Source organism: Pristiophorus japonicus, chromosome 12, assembly GCF_044704955.1.
Source record: "Pristiophorus japonicus isolate sPriJap1 chromosome 12, sPriJap1.hap1, whole genome shotgun sequence".
Lineage (NCBI taxonomy): Eukaryota > Metazoa > Chordata > Chondrichthyes > Pristiophoridae > Pristiophorus > Pristiophorus japonicus.
The window spans coordinates 61,626,763-61,650,255 of NC_091988.1; the positions used below are offsets into that span (position 1 = coordinate 61,626,763).

General features: G+C 43.6%; 1 protein-coding gene across 1 annotated transcript; it reads right to left on the minus strand.

Moving 5' to 3' along the window:
- Positions 1 to 1,449: 1,449 nt before the first annotated feature.
- On the minus strand, positions 1,450 to 22,001 carry tcta (T cell leukemia translocation altered). Its single transcript, XM_070895567.1, has 3 exons — positions 21,690 to 22,001; positions 9,296 to 9,350; positions 1,450 to 6,723 (listed from the first exon to the last, which is right to left on the minus strand). The coding sequence occupies exons 1-3, from the start codon at positions 21,898 to 21,900 to the stop codon at positions 6,681 to 6,683; spliced, it is 309 nt and encodes a 102-aa protein (XP_070751668.1). The 5' UTR covers positions 21,901 to 22,001; the 3' UTR covers positions 1,450 to 6,680.
- Positions 22,002 to 23,493: the final 1,492 nt, after the last annotated feature.

Genomic DNA, 23,493 nt, shown 5'->3' on the forward strand with positions numbered 1-23,493 from the left:
GTGATGATTTTAAAAGCATTTCACCTACAAACAAGCGTAAAGAGAATGAGTTATAAAAAATAGCCCATTGCTACACTGCCTTTATTTTGCAGTGCTCTCAAAAGATTCTTAGCTCCTTCTCCCTCAGGGATTGACTGCTCATGTTTTCAAAATCAGCTGTATTCAATAACAAATAATGACACACCCTACTGCAGCATGCTGATCCAGTCAGTTACTTCACTCCCAGCATCCAATGGGGCAAGCCCAGCAGAAACAAATGTTAAAAGCCATGGATGGAGTTCAGAACTTGATCTTCCAGTTCATTTACACCAGCTTGTCCTTTTGTGTTGGAGGCGGTTACAGTTACTGTAGTTGGTGCGCTGAGGAGCAATTTGATATTTTAGTAAACTACGCAAGAAGTGACCTTCAGCAACAAAAGCACCCAGTACAAACTGTCATTTGTTTGTTTCAGCAGCTCTTTTTATACATTTAAAAACTTAATCAAATACAGTCCCTCCCCCAGAAAAACAAAATGAAGGCTAAATATACATATATACACACACACACATACAGCAGTTTTTCTAATGTACAGCAGTCAGGGAAACCATTACATTTCCAAACATAAATATATAAGTTAATAAACTTATGGGGCACAAGTTTACAAAGGTTGTCCAATTTATGGATTACAGTGATTTACAAAATGTACTGTTTATGTACAAAACATTTATATTAGAGAAAGATAATTTCAGTAGAATATACATCACCGGTACAATGAACCCAGGCTCTGTTTAAAGACTGGAGACCAGCTTTTGGCATACTGTATTCCAAATCCAAAGTTCCATCATTTTGACGGTAATATAGTGGTACAGTACAAAAGGAACATGAAGCAAAAGCATCCTTGCATTCATGTAAAACATTATGCACAAGACTGTGGCAAAACATGACTCCTCCTGTCTCAATCTCAAAAGTAAGGGTACAGTCTGCACTTATTTTGTTGTTCCAGCCATTTTTGCAAGTAATGATTACTGGAGGAGCATCTATTAAATAAGTCTTGGCAGTGGGTGGGTTGGGGCAGGGGGAGTTGAAGAAAACACCCAAAAGAATTATGCAACATGGTGGTACATCACACACTAATAATACACACAAGTATTGAGTAACCAATCCTGTCTCTACTGTGTAGGAGACTGACGAGCAGAGACCAAGCACTTCCCTCCAGAGTGGAGAGAGAGAGAGAGAGAGAGAAATAAACAGTTTCCCTGGACTGATTTTGCACAGGTGCTGGTAGCCAGTTCAACATAGGCTTTGGTAAAAGCCCGATACATATTGCCCTCTTGGGCATGGTATGCTGCACAGCCACAAGAAATCTACAACGAAAAGGGGGAGGCGGGGGGGGGAAGAAAGAGAGAAAATAAAACAAGAGTGTCTGTGTAGTGGTGGTGAGGTGGGACCAGAATATAAATAGACCATATTTTGTGATATTGAGCTCTACAGACCAGGAATAACACAAGTCTCTGCTCAGCTGGTTGGAGCAATTTGAGCGGGAAGAGAGAGGGGGAAAAAAAAAAAATCAGACAGTGCCCTTGATTGCTATCCAGAGGTCCATGGAAAATGTGTGTAGACAATAGGTAGACAGGACAAGGCATGGTTGTGATCAACGTTCCCCGTAATTTCTTTCTGGGCTGCGCGGCCCATTCAAAAGTCTGCGCATGCACGGTCGTTTCAATTTAAAAGCTGGCTCACCGGCTGCATGGGATCCCTGCAGCGCTGCACGACCGCCTTACTTAAAGAGATCATTGGTTGTGGTATACTCTCCGCAACACCCATTTAGGTGAGGGCTGACGCTCACTTAGGCAAAGTACCAGATGCTGCTGTTGATGGCCAAACCCAACATTAGGCAACAGCTCCAGGGAGAAAAATAAAAAGGGGAGTAAGGGTGAAGGAAACATACTGGCCTGGGTCCCATGCAGCTGGTAGCCAGCTTTTAAATTGAAAAACCATGTGTGCACGGCCCAAAAAGAAATTACTGGGAAAGTTGATCACATCAATGCCTTATCCTGTCTTTACCTATTGTCTACACACTTGTATTTTTCAGGGACCTCTGAATGGCAACCAAGCGCACCGTCTGATTTCCCCCATCCCCAGCTCGAGTACATATAAAATAGCCTCACATTACTACACGAGAAAATTCTCTCTCTTCTCCTACACCTCATTGCTATGGCACAGAACGACAAGGGCGTGTCTGCTGCTGGCATTTTGTTATCGTAAACAGTCGGTTCTTTGATGCCAATGGAGGGAGGCACAGAGTCCCGATTTTCAATACTGGCAGGTGCTGGCAAAGGCAGGGATACGATGCATATGCTGCAACAGCACAGTATCGATCTAAAACCACAAGATCAGGAGCATATTGTAAGGAGAATTGTCTTTCTGGGGGGGGGGGGGGGGGGGGGGGGCAGATTCTACGATTGTAACACTCAGCACTACGGCCAAACCATAACACCAACCCACAGTATCTGCTCACCTACATTGTACATTTCCAAATGTAGGCACAGCAGACAAAGCCAGGCCAGTGATCATTTTCTGTATTCGGAGTTGAATGATCAGATTAATATTTCAGAACATTTATGTTCTTATTAATAAAGTTCCAACTCAACCCAACAGATTTTGCTTGGGGGGGGGTTGTCGTCCCATAAAGTGAACATTGGCACCACGTAAGTAAGTAGGATAAAATGCCATTATTCAATTCCTCTCCACCACATTTCTAATTCTGATCACTCCTGGTGTAAATAATAGTTAGATCATTAAATTTCACCCGCTATATATTTAGATTTTTTTTTAAAGTGGGATGGAAAGAAGTAGGGATATCTTGCTCCCCTTTCTTAAATTATCTTTTAAACACAGAAATGCAGTACTTAAATTTTACTGAAAGCTGTGCTGTTGCGGAACACAACGATTCAAGGGTATGAAATTATATTTGCCTTGAGCAATGTTATTTTTACTCACAACTATATGCTTCACTACGTAACTACGAAAAAAAGGCCTGGATATGTACCTTAGAGAGAGTTTAAAAAATATAGATGTTAAATAGAGAGACGGGAATCCACAGCTTCATGTCAGGGTATCATAGTGTGCTTGTACTTAATTGATTGCTGAATGAAAGTATCAAATATACAACTTTAGATAAGGGAAAGAGGAGTTAAGTCAAATCATAGCATAAATAAAATAACCAATCTTGACAAGACCCCCTATATATTCACATTATCTCAATCACAACTCAGTTCGAATGTGTGCCCACCCCAATGAGGAATAACGAGCAAATGATCAATTTTCATAAATGCTGTGATATCCTGTAAACTTGGAATTAAGCCCTGACACTTCCTTTTCCCGGAATCAGGCTGGAAAGAAGGTAGTGCAATACAAATGGTACTACAATGTAAAATGTCAAGGCTCATACTGGAAAATTTTAGCTAGGTGGAAAGATTGGATAGGCTGGGGTTGTTTTCTTTGGAGGCGGAGGGGAGACTTAATTGAGGTGTATACAATTATGAGTGGCCTAGATAGAGTAGCTAGGAAGGACCTAAACCTATTTCCCTTAGCAGAGCGCTCAATAACAGGGGGGGGCATAAATTTAAAGTAATTGGTAGAAGGATTAGAGGGGAGTTGACGAGAATGTTATTCACCCCTCTAATCCTTCCACAGGGTGGTGGGTGCCTGGAACTCACTGCCTAAAAAGGTGGTAGAGGCAGAAACCCTCATCAAATTTACAAAGTACTTGGATATACACTTGAAGTGCAGTAACCTGCAAGGTCATTGACCAAGAGCTGGAAAGTGGGATTAGGCTGGATAGCACTTCTTCGGCTGGCACGGACACGGCGGGCCGAATGGCCTCCTTCTGTGTCGTAAATTTCTATGATTCTACCAAGCACCATTAAAACTATTAAAAATTAATTGTATTACCTTGAATTTGCTCCTTGGAATTTTACTAACAATTTTTTCCCTGCAATATGAAAACAAAAGATGCCCGTTTACATCGCAAACATTCAACCCTTATTTTGGCATACTGGTGAAAACATGCAGTTAAATTTCATGGCGTACTTCATTCCCCGCTCGCAACCTGGGTACCTTTTGTGTGGGCGGAAGTTTAAAATTTTCTTCAAGAATTTTTGTTTCATGAAATGTACAATGTTGACTTCAAAGAGACATATGCACCAAAAACACAGTATTGCATTCCCCCAAATGCTCAGATTGGATGGATTTGGACACCCAGCCTGGTACAAGGTTAGGGTATTGCTCTGCTATACTGCTACACCAGAATTTTGTATCACAATTTACACAACAGTTGTTTTATGAGGGGAGGTAGAAACAAAATATATGTGGCAACTGGAGACAGTGATCGAAAGAATTAAACTGCAACTTGACCATATAATTCATCGGTGATTTAAGTGGAGCCAGAGTTAAAGATTAATGGTAATTAACAGCCAACTTTTTCATATCTATTTATGTTATGACAGTGTTCTTGAACATCACTCCTAACTAATTAATGTTTTAATAATGGAAAGTTCACTTTAATGTGGGTTCTCACTTCTGCAGAGGTCAGATTATCCACTCAGAGCTGGGCATTTCTGTGGAACATTGTCGATTTCCACCAGTTCAAGCTTTCACTGTATTCAAGAAATGTTACCCTTATGGTACATAAGTGCCCGTCTGCCAGACCTGTAGAATTAAGTGCATAAAGTCCATTTCACCCTGTGGAATACTAAACCTGGTGATAAGTGCATGATTGGATAGTGTTCACATCGAGCCTTGGGGAAGAGGGAGAGCTGGTTCAAGGCAACTTCTGAGCTGGCTGTCAGAAACTGTTTGACCAACCCAACGTAATGCTTTCTCTCTCTCTCTCTGGGATTCTCTCTCAATTGACCTTCACCCAATGAGGGAAGAATTTCGGTTTGGGGCCCCCCCGAGCAGGCACAATATTGGTGATGCTCCTACAGCGCCTGCCCAACGTGCAGTCAGGAGGCCAGAACTATTCCTCGGTTTTGGGCCCCATTAACATTTGTCGGCGAGCGGTGGCTTCAGCTCGCTGGTTTCCTGTGGCGGAAAAATCTTCCAGCTGGCAAGTAAAACCTGTTGTGAGAAGGGAGCAGAGGGGGTGAAACGGGCCAGCAGTAGGGGCTGGATCACTTTTGCGGGGCCCAGATGCTCACAAAAAAAAACTTATTAAAAAAAGGTACCTTTTTGGAGAGGGCTCCAGCATTCCCTTTAAGGATAACCGGTTAAGTCTCTCAAAGCCTGGAAAAAATGGGACTTAAGTGCTCTGTGTACACTCCGCCCGTTTCTCTTTGGAAGTTGCAACTGGGGTTCCACAACAGGTGTAGGTCCCCGATTTGAACATCTAAACAGCCGCCCACCTGTTTTGGGTGGAGTGCTAGGCACTCATTTAATGGCCTGCCTGAATGTTGACTCAGGTGAGAAAACTGTCAACAGCTGCTCACCTGTTTCTCAGGCGAGAAACGGACGGCCAGCAATTGAAAGTCTTTCCTCCAAAATCCTTCCTGACAACATGGCCAAGATTAGGAATTTGACTCATGGGAGACGTTATTGGCACGAACCAACCATTTTACTATCATGGCACAGCATATTGGCATACCAATATTGTGCCACCTAATTATGATTAAAATCCAGTAAATTCCTGAATTTTTGACCAATTGGATAATTTAAATTGAAATTCAAACTGCAGATTCGCCATATGGCTACAGGCCATTAGCCTTTGATTTCAGGACATCATAGGGATGTTAAAAGATGTTCCCAGTGTGGAGAATTAAGAAATATTATATGGTCACAGGTAGACTGAGTCAACAGACTGGAACAATGATATTGCTTTTTTTTACTCCCTCAGGAGGAGGTCAGTCCAACGTCCTGTTAATAATGTTGCGATTAAACTTTGCTGACCATGTCGATACACAAACAAGTTTGGGTTCTGCCAATATTTGCGTGTATACAGGAGGGCAAAATAAAACCAACAATATATTGAGTATCAAAATCTGAAACTGCTCTATTTTACAAGTTAATTCTTAACAACACCTCTTTCAGATTATACCCTCACAAACCACCCTGTTGCACTTTGGGGCCAGCTTAGAAACAGTTTGGTGGCTTTTAAGGATTAAAGGTTACTGATCCAAGTTCCCCGATATTACCGAACCCAGATTAGTAGACCCTTGACAAGTTGCTGCAAAAACAACATTGTGACATAAGGAAGACTCCATTAAACTCGTGTTAGTTCTTTCATAATACGTTGCTGAGCTCGCAATGAAACCCATCCCTACTTGAATTTGACTTTTGTCTAAACAGAATCATGCTGATTCTTTTTCTCCTCCAAATTGGATCCATTTCCCCTCCACAAAATCAGGGTCCCGGGAGAGTTGTTTGAGCCCAGCACATCGCTATTCAAGTGATCAACATTTTCATTACCAACACATGTGCCAACATATACTTTCCCAGATACAAGTGTCCACTCAGCAAAGCCTTAGAATATTATAAAACAGAAGCAAATTAACGGCACTGAGTGACAATGGCACGTATCAAACACTCGAAGCTTTGAAGAGTTTAGCACCCAACAGCAGTTTGATCATTCCAGGTTCACATCAACTTTACTTCACACAGGAAACCTGCGCACGTCTCAGCTGCAGAATTCATACATTTGTCAATCACTCGCTGTGACTTTTAAATGACTCGCCACTGGCATTTTCCCTGTGGAGACAATTAAAAACATTTTAGGAGTCAAAATTGCTATAATTTCATTACATTTGTTGACAAATTAAGTTGTCTTCTGTTGCCTAGGCCCCAAACTCAAATTCCCTGCCAAACTTCTCCGCCTCTCTTTCCTCCTTCAAAATGCTCTTTAGAACAGTCCTCTTTGACCAAGCTTTTGGTCACCTGTGTCAATTTCTACTTATGCAGCTCAGTGTCAAATTTTTTATCTCATAATACTCCTGTGAAATGCCTTGCACGTTTCACTACGTTAAAAGGTGCTATATAAATACAAGTTGTTGTTACGAGGACCACCGCTTTTCCTGATCTATATTAACGACTTGTACAGGGCACAATTTCAAAATTTGCAGATCACATAAAACTTGGAAGTATAGTGAACAATGAGGAGGATAGTGATAGACTTCAGGAAGACAGACTGGCTGGTGAAATGGGCAGACACGTTGCAGATGAAGTTTAACACAGAAAAGTGCGAAGTGATACATTTTGGTAGGAAGTCTGAGGAGAGACAATATAAATTAAAGGGTACAATTCTAAAGGGGGTGCATGAACAGAGAGACCATGGGGTATATGTTCACAAATCGTTGAAGGTGGCAGGGCAGGTTGAGAAAATGGTTAAAAAAAAAAGCATACGGGATCCTGGGTTTCATAAATAGAGGCATAGAGTACAAAAACAAAAGGAAGTTATGATGAACATTTATAAAACACTGGTTCGGCCTCAACTGGAGTATTGTGTCCAATTCTGGGCACCGCACTTTAGGAAGGATGTGAGGCATTAGAGAAGGTGCTGAAAAGATTTACAAGAATGTTTCCAGGGATAAGCGACTTCAGTTACGTGGCTAGACTGGAGAAGCTGAGGTTGTTCTCCTTAGAGCAGAGAAGGTTGAGAGGAGATTTGATCGAGGTGTTCAAAATCATGAGGGGTCCAGACAGAGTAGATAGAGAGAAACTGTTCCCATTGGCGGAATGGTCGAGAACCAGAGGACACAGATTTAAGGTGATTGGCAAAAGAACCAAAGGCAACATGAGGAAAAGCTTTTTTATGCCGAGAGTGGTTAGGATCTGGAACGCGCTCAGAGAGAGTGGTGGAGGCAGATTCAATCATGGTTTTCAAAAGGGAATTGGATACATACCTGAAGGGAAAAAATTTGCAGGGCTACGGGGCAAGGGCGGGGAGTGAGTCTAGCCGACGTGCTCTTGGGTCGACGGGCTAAATGCTCTCCTTCTGTACTGTAAACATTCTAATGATGGTATATTTCACAATGTAATCATACAAAGTCGCTTGCCTCTTCTTCAATTTTTAACCCTCTTTTTCTGAAGCAGAACTCATGGTGCAATGGTGGGTTCCTCCATCCAAATTTCACACACCGCCATTTTCAAAGACTGATCAGGAACAGAAATCCTGCCCAATGTTTCTCCCCTAGGCTGAACGGCACTTTAGCTACTTGTAGCAGCCCCATTGCCGCTTCATCTGAACCAGTTAACTCATCGCATACCAAGGATCAAACCTCGGAGTTTCTTGATTCATGTCACTCACTACTACGCATGTATGCATCAAATGAGCCAATTGGATGGTGTTTGGGTGAGCACAAGGAACTTACGCAGGCATTACCCCAGCAAGCAGTGAACACCTTCAGGAAAGACAGGACAGAAAATTGGCGTGAAATTATTGCTCCACTAATCGTTCTTCGAAAACTTCGCTATTTAGCGTGGAACTGCAGCATAAAGAGCATGAAGGTGTCGGGTTTAATCGCTGGTCTGTGTTGATCTCAGGATGGGGATGGTAGCGGAACTACAACTGGCCTGGCCACCCTTGGGATAGGGCGGGGAGAATAAAGCCACTCCTGATGCGATCAAGTGACCCTATTGGGAAGTGCACATGCGCACGTTGGGGGAGCACCACGATTGGGCAGCACTAGGACACATTCAATAGTTCAACTGTCTGCTAACATTTACCTGTAAGCTCACAAAAGAAGAATGGCAATTTAGATGAGGTACTGGATGACTAGTTGCACCTGTGGAACAGTAACCCAGCAAGTTAACAGCTCCAGGGGAGGACTTCTCTACTGGCCGATAGTTAAGGCAGTGAGTACAGCCGAGAAAAGTGGCTGGTTCAATCCCCAGTCTGTGTTCAATTAGCTGTTTTCAGCCAGGGAGGCAGTAGAGGCAATACAATTGGCCACATTGCGTTGGGAGGCGAGATAAACCAAGGTTCACATTTGTGATTGCTTTCCAGCAACCCATAATATGTCTGTGTGGACATCAAGTGCTCAAAATATTTAGACCCTTATAGGGAGAATATCCTTTTGAGAGTTCCAGAATGCACGAGCACCTAGCAGATTTGCAGGTGGAAATTTACATTGCTTGATCTACTTTAATGGTATACTTGCACAGAAATTCAGAATGAACAGATCATGATCTTTAGCAGGATTAACTTTTAGACAAATGTGAAAATTGCACAGTAAAATTATTTGGAAAAGGTTTCCATTAAATCAGCGTTTTACAAAGTGTGACGTACTGCATTTCTAAAAATGCCTTTAAAAAGGAAACATACCAACTAGTAAAGTTCGAGGAGCCATCTGGAGTGCCACCATTCTGACCTCCACTACCTGTAAAAGAAACTCAAATTCAGAAAGCACATTCCACCACACTATAAATCACCACAACTCGCATTTTTATCCAGTTGGGAATGCACGAGAGCACCCCAAGGGAACTCTTCTGCTTCTGCAATTTTCCTCTTCCATCCTCTTCGCAGGAAGATACTGCCCCTTCTCGTGGCACTTCCCCAACAGCACAACTAAAAGTGAGAAATCTTCCATGTCGAAAATTGAATTTGTGGTCCCACAACCTACCTACCACTCCACTAAACAATATGATAGAGTGGTAACAGTGCGGTGTAATCCCATGAACATTTTCTTAAATTGTTGCATTACACTCAAAAATGTGAACTTTTATCAATGAAGAACTTTGAGATGAAGTCAAGGGCTAAAACAGCCATTGGTAAGATTGTAAAAAACACATACCTGCCCTGAACAACACTGCTGCCATTATAGCACCAGGGCTCTTTCTAACCCTTCAAATGAAACAAGGCAATCAAATGTATACAAGACCAATAGCTGCAACAGAAGTACACAAAGTAAATGAAATTTGAAATAACTAATAGTGTTCACATTGTTTCAGCCGTGGCCTAATGTTTAACAATCAGAACTTGTGGAAAAGAATAAAAAGACATATAAAAGCGTTCTGCAACAGAAGTGCAGAGTTATTCTTTCAAGAGTTTGGAGAATGTCCTCAATAAAGGAGCATGAAGCTAATGAATGATTAGTATTACACACATACACACAAAACGGTAATGCTACCTACATCTTGTAATAATGCTTACTGTTTGTTTTACTAAAGATCCATTGTGTGTGCGCAGCAAAATTAAAACTCAGGAACAGATCTGTTCAAATCATGTGATTCATTTATGCAGGACTGCTGTCCAGTCACATTGCAGTAAACAAAACAAAAATGGGACAAAGCCATAATTCGACAAGCTTTATCTCCATGCTTGCATTATTATGTCCAAAGTCCCCCGAGGATCTATCCTCGACCCGACCCGACCAGACCCTCCCCTCCCTCCCGATGCTTGGCAACAATCATCCGCAGACACGGAGTCAGCTTCCCCATGTATGCTGACGACACCCAGCTGGACTCCTTCACTGACTCGGTACTGTCAGACTGCTGGTCAGCCGTGGCTCAGTGGGTAGCACATTCACCTTGGAGTCAGAAGGTTGTGGGTTCAAGTCCCACTCCAGGGACTTGAGCACATAAATCTAGTCTGACACTCCAGTGCAGTACTGAGGGAGTGCTGCACTGTTGGAGGTGCAGTCTTTCAGATGAGACATTAAACCGAGGTCCCGTCTGCTCTCTCAAGTGGATGTAAAAGATCCCAGGGCACTATTTCGGAGAAGAACAGGGAAGTTATCCCCGATGTCCTGGCCAACATTTATCCTTCAATCAACATAACAAAAACAGATGATTTGGTCATTATCACATTGCTGTTTGTGGGAGCTTGACTGTGCTCAAATTGGCTGCTGCATTTCCTACATTACAACAGTGACTACACTTCAAAGTACTTCATTGGCTGTAAAGCGCTTCGAGACGTCCGGTGGTCATGAAAGGCACTATAATTCCCAGTCTTTCTTTGTCTGACATCCAGTCTTGGATAATCCACAAATTGGTTAAGCTACGATTTGCTCCAGCTAAACATTGGGAAGACTGAAACCTTGACACCGTTTCCATTCCTCTCCCCACCTCCTCCAGTTATACAACCTCCCTCAATCCAATCCCATTGCCCCCAGCCTTCTGGACCATTTTCCCCATCATTGTTGGCCTTCAGCTGACTAAGCCCCATGCTCTGTAATTCTCATTCTCTCTCTCACTCGCAAACCCACCTCACCCTCCTAATATTAGGCATAGAATACAAGAGCAGGGAGGTTGTGCTTGAACTGTATAAAACACCAGTTAGGCCACAGCTAGAATTCTGTTTGCAGTTATGGTCACCACATTCTAAGCTCACAGGCAGGGATGAATTATCGGTAATTGTTATAGACCCCCGGGTCAGACACTTAAACGTGATGAGATATTACGGAAACAGATCACTGATGCTTTTAATATAAAATGCCACCGTAGTCTGCTGGATGATTTTAATTTTCCTGGCATTCAGTGACACAATGGTTTAGCTGCAGTTGTGGCGGGAAGTGCAGCTGAAAAATGTATTGAAAATATACAAGATTATTTCCTGACAACATGTTAATGAAGTAACTTGGGATAATCATATATTGCATCGGGTGTTGAGTGTTGAGCCTGACCTTGTATCAGGCCTCCATGTGGGGGAATATCTGGGCAACAGTGATCACAACTTTAGATCATTCCAATTGGCTAGCAGAACTAAAGGTACTGAGATCCTGCTCCCTGGAGTGGTATGTCACCACGCTGCACCTTCTGCTCCCCGGCCTGCTTAGATGATGCTCGCAGGCCGGGGGCCGCGCAGACTGCTGGGCCAGGCCGCCACGCTGCTTCTTCCGCTCCCCGGACTGCTCCGATGGTGCTCGCAGGCCAGGGGCCACGCAGACTGGCACGGCGGCATACCACTCCAGGGAGCAGCACATGCTGGAGCAGGAGAGCAACGGCAGTGGAGAGGGACATCACCAAGATCCAGGTTGGTGATTGAAGCATGGGCAGGTACAGCAGGAGTGACGAGGTCGGGGCAAAGGAGCGGCGAGAGATTGTAGAGGGATGTGATCGGGGTCCAGGAGAGGCCAGGGCCCAGGGACAGCCCACACTGCGATATGTGTGATCACTAGGTCCGTGCAGCAGAGCTGGTCTCTAGTCGTCTTGGTTAATCCTTCCCACTGGACCAAGACCTAGCTCTGTCAAGCCAGTGTGGTGGCTGGTGTGCAACGGCCATCACACGTTAAAAAAAATCCACGCACAGGCATCTTCCACCCTTCAAGATTTAGTTTGGGACCTGGAATTTTAGGTCCTTCATTGAAACATGTTAAATTTTTGACATGGAAGCAGTCATCCTCAATTCGAGGGACTACCTATGATGATGATGATGATGATTACAGGAAAGATGCATTGCACTAGAGAGGGTATAGAGGAGATTTACGAGGATGTTACACGGACTGGAGAATTTTAGCTATGCCGAAAGATTGGATAGGCTGGGGTTGTCATCTGTGGAATAGAGGCAGCTGTGGAGACCTTATTGAGGTGCATAAAATTATGAGGGGCCTAGATAGAGTGGATAGGATCTAGTTCCCTTAGGAGAGAGGTCAACAACCAGGGGACATAGATTTAAAGTAATTAGTAGGAGGTTTAGAGGGGATTTGAGGGAAAAATTTTCATCCAGAGAGTGGTGGGGGTCTGGAACTTACTGCCTGAAAGGGTGGTAGATGCAGAAATCCTTGCCACATTTAAAAAAGTACTTGAATATGCATTTTAAGCACCATAACCTACAAGGCTTCGGACCAAGAGCTGGAAAGTGGGATTAGGCTGGAGAGCTCTTTGTTGGCCTGCACAGACACGATGGACTGAATGGCCTCCTTCCGTGCTGTAAATTTCTATAATTCTATACCTCCTGCTTTGGCTCCCATGTTCTGATTTGACCCATGTCACAATCAATTCTATGAACACCAACTATATTACACCACCTCAAACAGGTTCAATGACATACTGATAAGAAAGTGAAAAATTTGTCTTACATTATATTTTCCAAATGTTTGGCAATGATTTTCAGCCAGTAATTCGATGTTTTTTGTGGGGAGGAAGGCAAGGGAGTCCAATGTTCATCAACCCACATGACTGAAATACTGCTGGCAAAGAAGTAATTGTACAAACTTGCCTTTCAAGTTCTCAGGATGTCCCAAAACTCTGCACAGTTAATTAATTACTTTTTGAAGTATAATTATTATTATGCACATTAGGAATACAAGTAGGTCATTCAGCCCCTCAAGTTTGTTCCACCATTCAATCCGATCATGGCTGATCTGTACCTTCAACTCCATTTACCTGCCTTTGCTCCATATCCCGTGATACCTTTAGATAACAAAAATCTATCTATCTCAGCCCTGAAAGCTGCAATAGTCCAGCATCCCCAGCCAGAGAGGAGGATGGGGTGGGGAAAGAGGAGCAAGAAAGAGTTCCAGATTTCTACTACCTTTTATGTGAAGAAATGCTTCCTGATTTCACTCTTAAAATGACCTACCTCTAATTTTAAGCTTATGCTCCCTTGTTCTGGATTCCCCCACTGGAGGAAATAGTTCACCTGACCAAAATCCATTATCAATTTGAAGACCTCAATTACATCATCCCTCAACCTTCCAAACTCAAGGGATTACAAACCAAGTTTATACAATCTTTCCTCATAATTTAACCCTTGAAGCCCTTCCACCATTCTGGTGAATCTGTGCTCTACCCCCACCCCCTCAAATGCCAATATAGAATTCCTGTGGTTCAATGCCCAATACTGAACGCAGTATTCCTGATGGAGGTCTGATCAAGGCGATGCACAACTGAAGCATCACTTTCTCAATCTTAACTGTTGTTTTAGCCACTTCTGCTCAGTTGGGTTTTGTACAAAAAGCAGAGGGCAACCACAAATCAATGGTATCCCACACTATCGCAGAACTGTATAAAAGTACCATTATAATGTGGCGTCTCCCACAATACAATATTCATAGCTGTAGATCCCAGAGGCATGTTACAGAACACATTTACTCCATAATCAATGCAAACAATCTGAATCAAAGCTATACAACAGCAGAATGGTTTCAGGGGGATCAAGAGGTATGGCGAGAAAGCAGGAATGGGGTACTGAAGTTGCATGTTCAGCCATGAACTCATTGAATGGCGGTGCAGGCTAGAAGGGCCGAATGGCCTACTCCTGCACCTATTTTCTATTTCTATAACCTCAGTTTATCCTTTCCACCTCTCGTATAGTAATTGCTCACTCTCTCCACAGTATACAGCACTCAGTGTGGTTTTGTGTTTCTACCAACATCAATTCAAAACTTAAAGCAGTCAAAGCTGCTGTGTTTTCTCCTTCCTTCATTTAAATCTAATCAGTCCAATGAGGTCTGAGCTGAGTTATCAGATCTCAGCCAGGCAGCACAGGGGGTGGGGGTACTATTCTTGGCATCAGTACCCCTGCGTGCAGGGAACCAGAGGGAATTTATTCAGCTGGAGTTCGAGCGTTATTATTCACTGACGTTAAATTACAATAGTAAATTCACAACAACTTGCATTTATATAGCAGTAATGTAGTAAAACATCCCAAGGCCTTACACGGGACCATTATTAAACAGAATTTGACTGAGCCAAATAAGGATATATTAGGCCAGATGACCAAAAGTTTGGTCAAAGTAGTAGGTTAGAGGAGGAAGAGGTTAGGAAGGAAATTCCAGTGTTTAAGGCCTTGGCAACTGAAAGCACGATGCCCAATGGTGGAGCGGTTAAAAGAGGGGATGCGCAAGAGGCCAGAATTAGAGGAGCGCAGAGATCTCGGAATGTTGTGTGGCTGGAGAAGGTTGCAGAGATAGGGAGAGGCAAGGCCATGGAGGGATTTAAGGCTGAAAATTTTAAAGTACAGATGTTGTTGGACCGGGAGCCAATGTAGGTCGGCAAGCAGAGGGGTGATGGGCGAACGGGCTTGGTGCGAATTAGGAGACGTGCAGCAGAGTTTTGGATGAGCTCAAGTTTATGGAGGGAGGCCAGCCAGGAGAGCATTGGAATCGTCACGTTTAGAGGTAACACTGCAAAAGTACTTAATTGACTGTGAAACACTTTGGGACATCCGATGTTATGAAAGTCATTGTATAAATTCAAGTTATTTTCTTTTAAAATGCACATCTATATGGGCATTGGGCGAGGATTGGAGTGAGCTCAATTGTGATACCCCCATAGAAGTTTAGCTCATCAACAATCACTGTTACACATGGAGAATAGCTACTTGAATAAAGTAATGGAGGGTTGTCGCCGGTGCCTGTGGAACTGCACCTCAACATATCACCTTCAGAAGAGAATGTATTCACGATAGTCAAATAAGGAAATTAATAAAAGTTATATAGAGAGAATACACTAACTCAACATGATGGAGCTACATCTTGCAATATCCCAGCAATTGCTGGTTTCTCATTTTAATATCCTCTGATCTACAACAGTTAAAAAACCTAGCCAGGTTATGTTCTGTGCAGCTGCTATCTGATAGGCCCGTCAGCCAACAGGAGCTCCTGATAAACTTGCAGTTTAAATACGGCAGGGATTTTGGGTGTTTTGGGCAATTTTCTCCATTCCTAAAGATGCAGACTAATGCTGGGATACTGCTCCCTGGGCACCAGTCATCTGCTAGTATCATATGCAACTGGACATCCTTCACATGAGCCTGGACAGAGCAGGCTAGCTCAGCACTGTAAGGGTCACTGTGAAGGGTTTTTAAAAATAAAATTAGTCCAAGTGATAAGAAAGCTTTTCTAAATAATTGGTTTTATTGACATTAAAACACAGTTTTACAGATAATGACAATCTTAGCTGGTAGCACAACTTGAAACTCCGAATGATCAATTCTTCTGCTTCGGGAGACTGAGGGGTTAATTCTTTGTCGACATCTTCTTTGAACTGTTCCTGGTTCAATCTCCTCAAAAAAAACACAAAAATGGCTGCTTTAAATCTCTCATCGTTGCTGCAAAAAATAGCTTGCTGCTTTTCCTTTCCCTCTCTTCTCACGGTTCTCGAGGACAGCTGTCTTTATGTTTCCTTATCTCTCCTTGTCCTTCGAAAGTATAGAAAATCTTGAACACTGCACTAGCCTTGTAGCTTTACTAAAAAAGATACAGACAAGTACTTTTAACCAAACATCATCATGTACTCTGAGGGTAGCCAAGTTGAACTAAATCCTGCTCCTTTTGCCAAGTCCATTCTTTCATCCATCTATCTCATGGTTCCTGGTCGAGCACCACCCTGACAATTACTGCTCCACAGACCTCATTTACCTTTCTTAAGAATAGACGCCAAAAAGATCCACATCCAGGATTCAAGTCTGTCCTTTTAGTTTTAATAAAAGCTGGTCTTAAAAGTCCGTATTGAAAAGTCCAAAATCTTTCAACTTCCAAGCTCCATCTTGTGCTCCACACATGCAAAAACAATAAGGGATAGAAACCACGACCGACTTTCTCCCTCTCTTGACTGAAGCCAACTGTGAGATCGCCGATTGTGGCTCTGGTTGCAATCAGTTGAACCAGCACAGCTCATGCCTTGGTTTATAAGGTTCAGTTACATAGCACCTTATCCAACCTTGCCAGAGGGGAACTGGAGAGTTTCTAAACATTTTTGTTTTAAATGTACCTAGGTGGGGTGTATTTTTCTCTTTCACTTGATTTCATTTATTGATTTCTTTTCTAGGTTGTATTTTGCAAAAGAGAGGTCTCAACAGTCTGGCCCAATTTCTCAGTGCTGCCCATTAATCTGTCACTAGGTGTTGCAATGATGAAGTAAGGTCACCTCCTGGTGATTTTTCTCTCTCTTCCAATTATACTGTTCTTGCTTTTTCTGATTCGCAAACTTTCTTCCTTCGCCCATTTATTTTTGGAAGGGGTAAATGAGTGGATTTGAAATCAAATGTTATTCAGTTTGCATTCAAAGTGAATGATCTGATAGAGTTCCCACTATATAATGTGACAGTATAGCTCAAAGTACCCAACTGACCAATGTGACAATTTTCCTCACATGTATCAGCATGGCTCTTACTTCAAAGTCAGAAAGTTGTGGATCCAAGTTCAGGACCCGAGCATATAATCAGGCTGACTCTTCAGTGCACCACTGAAGGAGGATTGCATTGCTGTACGAATTTTGTCTTTTGGATGCCACATAAAACAATATGCCTGTCCAGGTGTTGTAAGAGATCCCATGGCACTTTTTCCAAAGAAGACCAGGAATTCTCTGAGAATCCCAGTAAACATATGACCTCAACTAACACCAACAAAACAGATTATCTGGTCATTGTTGTTTGTGGGACCATGCTCTGTTCAAAATGGCTGCTGCATTTGGCAACAAAATTACGACTTGAAAAGCAATTCATTTGTATGAAGCATTATAAGAACATAGAAACATAGAAACATAGAAAATAGGTGCAGGAGTAGGCCATTCGGCCCTTCTAGCCTGCACCGCCATTCAATGAGTTCATGGCTGAACATTCAACTTCAGTACCCCATTCCTGCTTTCTCGCCATACCCCTTGATCCCCCTAGCAGTAAGGACCTCATCTAACTCCTTTTTGAATATATTTAGTGAATTGGCCTCAACAACTTTCTGTGGTAGAGAATTCCACAGGTTCACCACTCTCTGGGTGAAGAAGTTCCTCCGCATCTCGGTCCTAAATGGCTTACCCCTTATCCTTAGACTGTGACCCCTGGTTCTGGACTTCCCCAACATTGGGAACATTCTTCCTGCATCTAACCTGTCTAACCCCGTCAGAATTTTATATGTTTCTATGAGGTCCCCTCTCATTCTTCTGAACTCCAGTGAATACAAGCCCAGTTGATCCAGTCTTTCTTGATAGGTCAGTCCCGCCATCCCGGGAATCAGTCTGGTGAACCTTCGCTGCACTCCCTCAATAGCAAGAATGTCCTTCCTCAGGTTAGGAGACCAAAACTGTACACAATACTCCAGGTGTGGCCTCACCAATGCCCTGTACAACTGTAGCAACACCTCCCTACCCCTGTACTCAAATCCCCTTGCTATGAAGGCCAACATGCCATTTGCTTTCTTAACCGCCTGCTGCACCTGCATGCCAACCTTCAATGACTGATGTACCATGACACCCAGGTCTCTTTGCACCTCCCCTTTTCCTAATCTGTCACCATTCAGATAATAGTCTGTCTCTCTGTTTTTACCACCAAAGTGGATAACCTCACATTTATCCACATTATACTTCATCTGCCATGCATTTGCCCACTCACCTAACCTATCCAAGTCGCTCTGCAGCCTCACAGCATCCTCCTCGCAGCTCACACTGCCACCCAACTTAGTGTCATCCGCAAATTTGGAGATACTACATTTAATCCCCTCATCTAAATCATTAATGTACAGTGTAAACAGCTGGGGCCCCAGCACAGAACCTTGCGGTACCCCACTAGTCACTGCCTGCCATTCTGAAAAGTACCCATTTACTCCTACTCTTTGCTTCCTGTCTGACAACCAGTTCTCAATCCATGTCAGTACACTACCCCCAATCCCATGTGCTCTAACTTTGCACATCAATCTCTTGTGTGGGACCTTGTCGAACGCCTTCTGAAAGTCCAAATATACCACATCAACTGGTTCTCCCTTATCCACTCTACTGGAAACATCCTCAAAAAATTCCAGAAGATTTGTCAAGCATGATTTCCCTTTCACAAATCCATGCTGACTTGGACCTATCATGTCACCTCTTTCCAAATGCACTGCTATGACATCCTTAATAATTGATTCCATCATTTTACCCACTGCCGATGTCAGGCTGACCGGTCTATAATTCCCTGTTTTCTCTCTCCCTCCTTTTTTAAAAAGTGGGGTTACATTGGCTACCCTCCACTCCATAGGAACTGATCCAGAGTCAATGGAATGTTGGAAAATGACTGTCAACGCATCCACTATTTCCAAGGCCACCTCCTTAAGTACTCTGGGATGCAGTCCATCAGGCCCTGGGGATTTATCGGCCTTCAATCCCATCAATTTCCCCAACACAATTTCCCGGCTAATAAGGATTTCCCTCAGTTCCTCCTCCTTACTAGACCCCCCGACCCCTTTTATAACCGGAAGGTTGTTCGTGTCCATAAGAAACAGGAACAGGAGTAGACCATACAGCCCCTCGAGCCTGCTCCACCATTCAATAAGATCATGGCTGACCTGATCATGGACTCAGCTCCACTTCCCCAACCGCTCCCCATAACCCCATATTGTTTAAGAAATTGTCTATTTCTGTTTTAAATTTATTCAATGTCCCAGCTTCCACAGCTCTTTGAGGCAGCGAATTCCACAGATTTACAAGCCTCAGAAGAAATCTCTCCTCATCTCGGTTTTAAATGGGCAGCCCCTTATTCTAAGATCATGCCCTCTAGTTCTAGTCTCCCCCATCAGTGGCAACATCCTCTCTGCATCCACCCGACCAAGCCCCCTCATAATCTTATACGTTTCGATAAGATTATCTCTCATTCTTCTGAATTCCAATGAGTAGAGGCCCAACTAACTCAACCTCCATAAGTCAACCCCCAGCCCCGGAATCAATCTGGTGAACCTTCTCTGAACTGCCTCCAAAGCAATTATATTCTTTCGTAAATACGGAAACCAAATCTGCATGCAGTATTCCAGGTGTGGCCTCATCAAAACCTTGTATAGCTGGAGCAAGACTTCCCTGCTTTTATACTCCATCCCCTTTACAATAAAGGCCAAGATACCATTGGCCTTTCTGATCACTTGCTGTACATGCATACGAACCGTTTGTGTTTCATGCACAAGTACCCCCAGGTCCTGCTGTACTGCAGCACTTTGCAATCTTTCTCCATTTAAATAATAACTTGCTCTTTGATTTTTTTCCTGACAAAGTGCATGACCTCACACTTTCCAACATTATACTCCATCTGCCAAATTTTTGCCCACTCACTTAACCTGTCTATGTCCTTTTGCAGATTTTTTGTGTCCTCCTCACACACTGCTTTTCCTCCCATCTTTGTATCATCAGCAAACTTGACTATGTTACACTCAGTCCCTTCTTCCAAGTCGTTAATATAGATTGTAAATAGTTCATGACTATATATAATTATTATCCAGTTGGCTCAATGAAAGTGCAATACATTCAAGGTCAAAGGACCATGATGTACAATTAGATTACAATCCCGAAAACAAAAGACAGCAACCATATCAGAGGCCATTTTTTGAAGATCTCACGCACTATTCCCCACCCCCCCCAAGGGAAACAATTAACTTTCCTAGGACTGTTCAAACAGGCTTCCGAGCTGATCATCCCCAAATAAGGAAGTTAAAACAAAGGGAAAATATTTCTTCAATGATAATCACTGCCTTGAGGTGAGTAAAGGCATCACCCAGCACAACAATGGAGCCATAGAAACAGAAACATAACAATGTTTGAACTTCAGTCTGTGCTGAGTTTACTGTGATCTCAGCCAGGGAAAATCAAGCCACAAAGCTGGCCTTAAGCTCTTTGGGTTGGGCAAGTCACTGCTATTGACATTCCTGATTGCTGTCCATGAAATAACCTGCCACTACTCACTGACGGTGTTTGAGGCCATAAAGTGTACCAATGTCCATGGACACACACACAAATCACCATCTTCAGTAAAGGGCAGGGGGAGGAAGGGGAGAAATGGAGGTTACAAATCATTGCAAATAAAAGATAGAAAGATTTACATTTATATAGCATTTTTCACAACCATTGGACGTCCCAAAGCGCTTTACAGCAAATAAAGTACTTTTTGGAAGTGTAGTCACTGTTGTAATGTAGGAAACACAACAGCCAATTGGCACACAGCTCCCACAAACACCAATGTGAGAAAGACCAGTTAATCTGTTTTTAGTGATGTTGATTGAGGGATAAATATTAGGTAGGACACCAGTGATAGTGCCCCCTGCTCTTCTTTGAGAAATAATGCCATGGGATCTTTATGTCCATCCTAGATAGGAGTCTAGATAGAGTGGATAGGAAGGACCTATTTCCCTTAGCAGAGGGGTTAATAACCAGGGGGCATAGATTCAAAGTAATTGGTAGAAGGATTAAGAGAGTTCAATAGAACTTTATTCACCCACAGGGTGGTGAGAGTCTGGAACTCACTGCCTGAAAGGATGGTTGAGGCAGAAACCCTCATCACATTTAAAAAGTACTTGGATGTGCACTTAATTAAAGAGCCGTAATCTACAGGGCTACGGACCTAGTGTTGGAAAGTGGCATTAAGCTGGGCAGCTCTTTTTCAACCGGCACGGACACAATGGGCCCAATGGCCTCCTTCTGTGTCATAATTTTTCTATGATACACCTGAGAGGGCAGACGGTGCCTCAGCTTAATGTCTCATCCGAAAGACAGCACCTCCGACGGTGCAGCACTCCCTCGGCACTGCATTTGGAGTGTTGGCTGAAATTTGTGTGCGCAAATGTCTGGAGAGGGGGGGGACTTGAACCCACAACCTTCTGACTCAAGACTCGATCCAAGCCTCTTTCACACTGCGAGTAGCAACACAGAAACTTAAGCAACAGGGCTTTATTTTAGACCGGATGTTCCTGGGCAGCTGTTCCTCAAAAAAAAGTCAACAACCCCTGACTTTAATTAGCAGTAACTTGAAACACTGACTCGGCAAAAATTATTGTAAAAGAATTAGAAAAAGTGACATTTTCCACTTTCCCCACAGCCCACACACACACCTTGCCTGTAGTACATGTCATTGACTGTGGCGCCGTAAAACTTCCAGGCCATGTGAATTGCCACCAGACTGCAGGCCAGCCAGCCCAGCAGCACCTTGAAGATAGTCACCCGCATGTCGTTGCTGCTCCAGTCCTGGGCGAACTCGCCGCAGAAGGAGAAGAGGCCGTCCAGCAGCAGCGAGAAGAGCCCGAGGTCCCACGGCGCCTCCATCGCCGCGGCAGCCGCAGCATCACTCGGTGGGGGAAGGTTTCTTCACCTCAGCCCCTCGAGGCACTCGGCCCCTCACCGCTTCGTCCCGTCCGCCCGCCTTCTCCCCGCCTCCCCAAAACTAAGCGCGCTTTCGACACACACACACACACACCCCCTTTCAATTGGCGTTTCAACCCCGTCCTCCAACCCAGATGTATATATATATTTTTTTTTAAATACTGCCTTTAATACCCGCTTATTTCTGTTCATCTCTTCTTTCATTTCGAGACGTCGCTGTCGCCGTATCTGTTGACTCGAATCAAAATTTAATTTTAAAGCCTACCGGGGCTCCCCATTCGGCGGCAGCCGAGGAAGCACAAAATGCACATCATTATCATAGGCAGTCCCTCGAAACGAGGAAGATTTGCTTCCGCTCTAAAATTGAGTTCTTTGATGACTGAACAGTCCAATACGGGAATTACAGTCCCTGTCACAGGTGGGACAGAGTTGAAGGAAAGGGTGGGTGGGACTGGTTTGCCGCACGCTCTTTCCGCTGTCGAGGTGTTCAGCGCCCTCCCGGATGCTCTTCCTCCACTTAGGGCGGTCTTGGGCCAGGGATTCCCAAGTGTCGGTGGGGATGTTGCATTTTATCAAGGAGGCTTTGAGGGCGTCCTTGAAATGTTTCCTCTGCTCACCTGGGGCTCGCTTTGCTGTGCAGGAATTCCAACAGTTCCCTGGAGGTTGGGGGGGAGGGAGATTAATTTTGTTTTTTTCCAATTACCTACCAAGTCTCTGGTAAGGAAGACTTGCATTTATTACAGCACCTTTCACGACCTCAGGAATGGCAGCACGGTGGTTATGTTACTGGACTACTAATTCAAAGGCCTGGACTAATAATACAGGAATTCAAATCCCACCGCACAACAGCTTGGGGGAATTTAAATTCAGTTAATTAAATAAATCTGGAATTATCAGTGGTGACCATGGCACTTCAAGATTGTTGTAAAAACCCATATGATTCACTAATTTCCTTCCCTTTCTGATGTCCTCACCCGGTCTGGCCTATATGTGACTCCAGACCCACAGCAATGTGGTTGACTCTCAACAACCCTCTGAAATGACCTAGCAAGCCACTCAGTTGTACCAAACTGCTAAGACAAAGTCAGCACCATGGGAGTACCTTCATTACATTTGGATAAGCAAAATTCGGTCAGGCAGAGTCAGCATAGATTTATGAAGGGAAAGTCCTGTTTGACAAGTTTGCTGGAGTTCTTTGAGGATGTAACGAACAGGGTGGATAAAGGGGAACCAGTGGATGTGGTATATTTGGACTTCCAGAAGGCATTTGACAAGGTGTCACAAGATAAAAGTTCACAAGGTTGGGGGTAATATATTAGCATGGATAGAGGATTGGCTAACTAACTGAGAGTCGGGATAAATGGTTCATTCTCTGGTTGGCAACCAGTAACTAGTTGGGTGCCGTAGGGATCAGTGCTGGGACCCCAACTATTTACAATCTATATTAACGACTTGGAAGAAAAGACTGAGTGTAACATAGCCAAGTTTGCTGACGATACAAAGATGGGAGGAAAAGCAATATGTGAGGAGGACATA

Coding starts and splice junctions, on each gene's coding strand:
- tcta (XM_070895567.1), bottom strand. CDS start 21,900: ATGGAGGCGCCGTGGGACCTCGGGCTCTTCTCGCTGCTGCTGGACGGC. Junction 9,351..21,689: donor TGACATGTACTACAGGCAAG/GTGTGTGTGTGG, acceptor TTTCTTTTACAG/GTAGTGGAGGTCAGAATGGT. Junction 6,724..9,295: donor TCCTCGAACTTTACTAGTTG/GTATGTTTCCTT, acceptor TTGTCTCCACAG/GGAAAATGCCAGTGGCGAGT.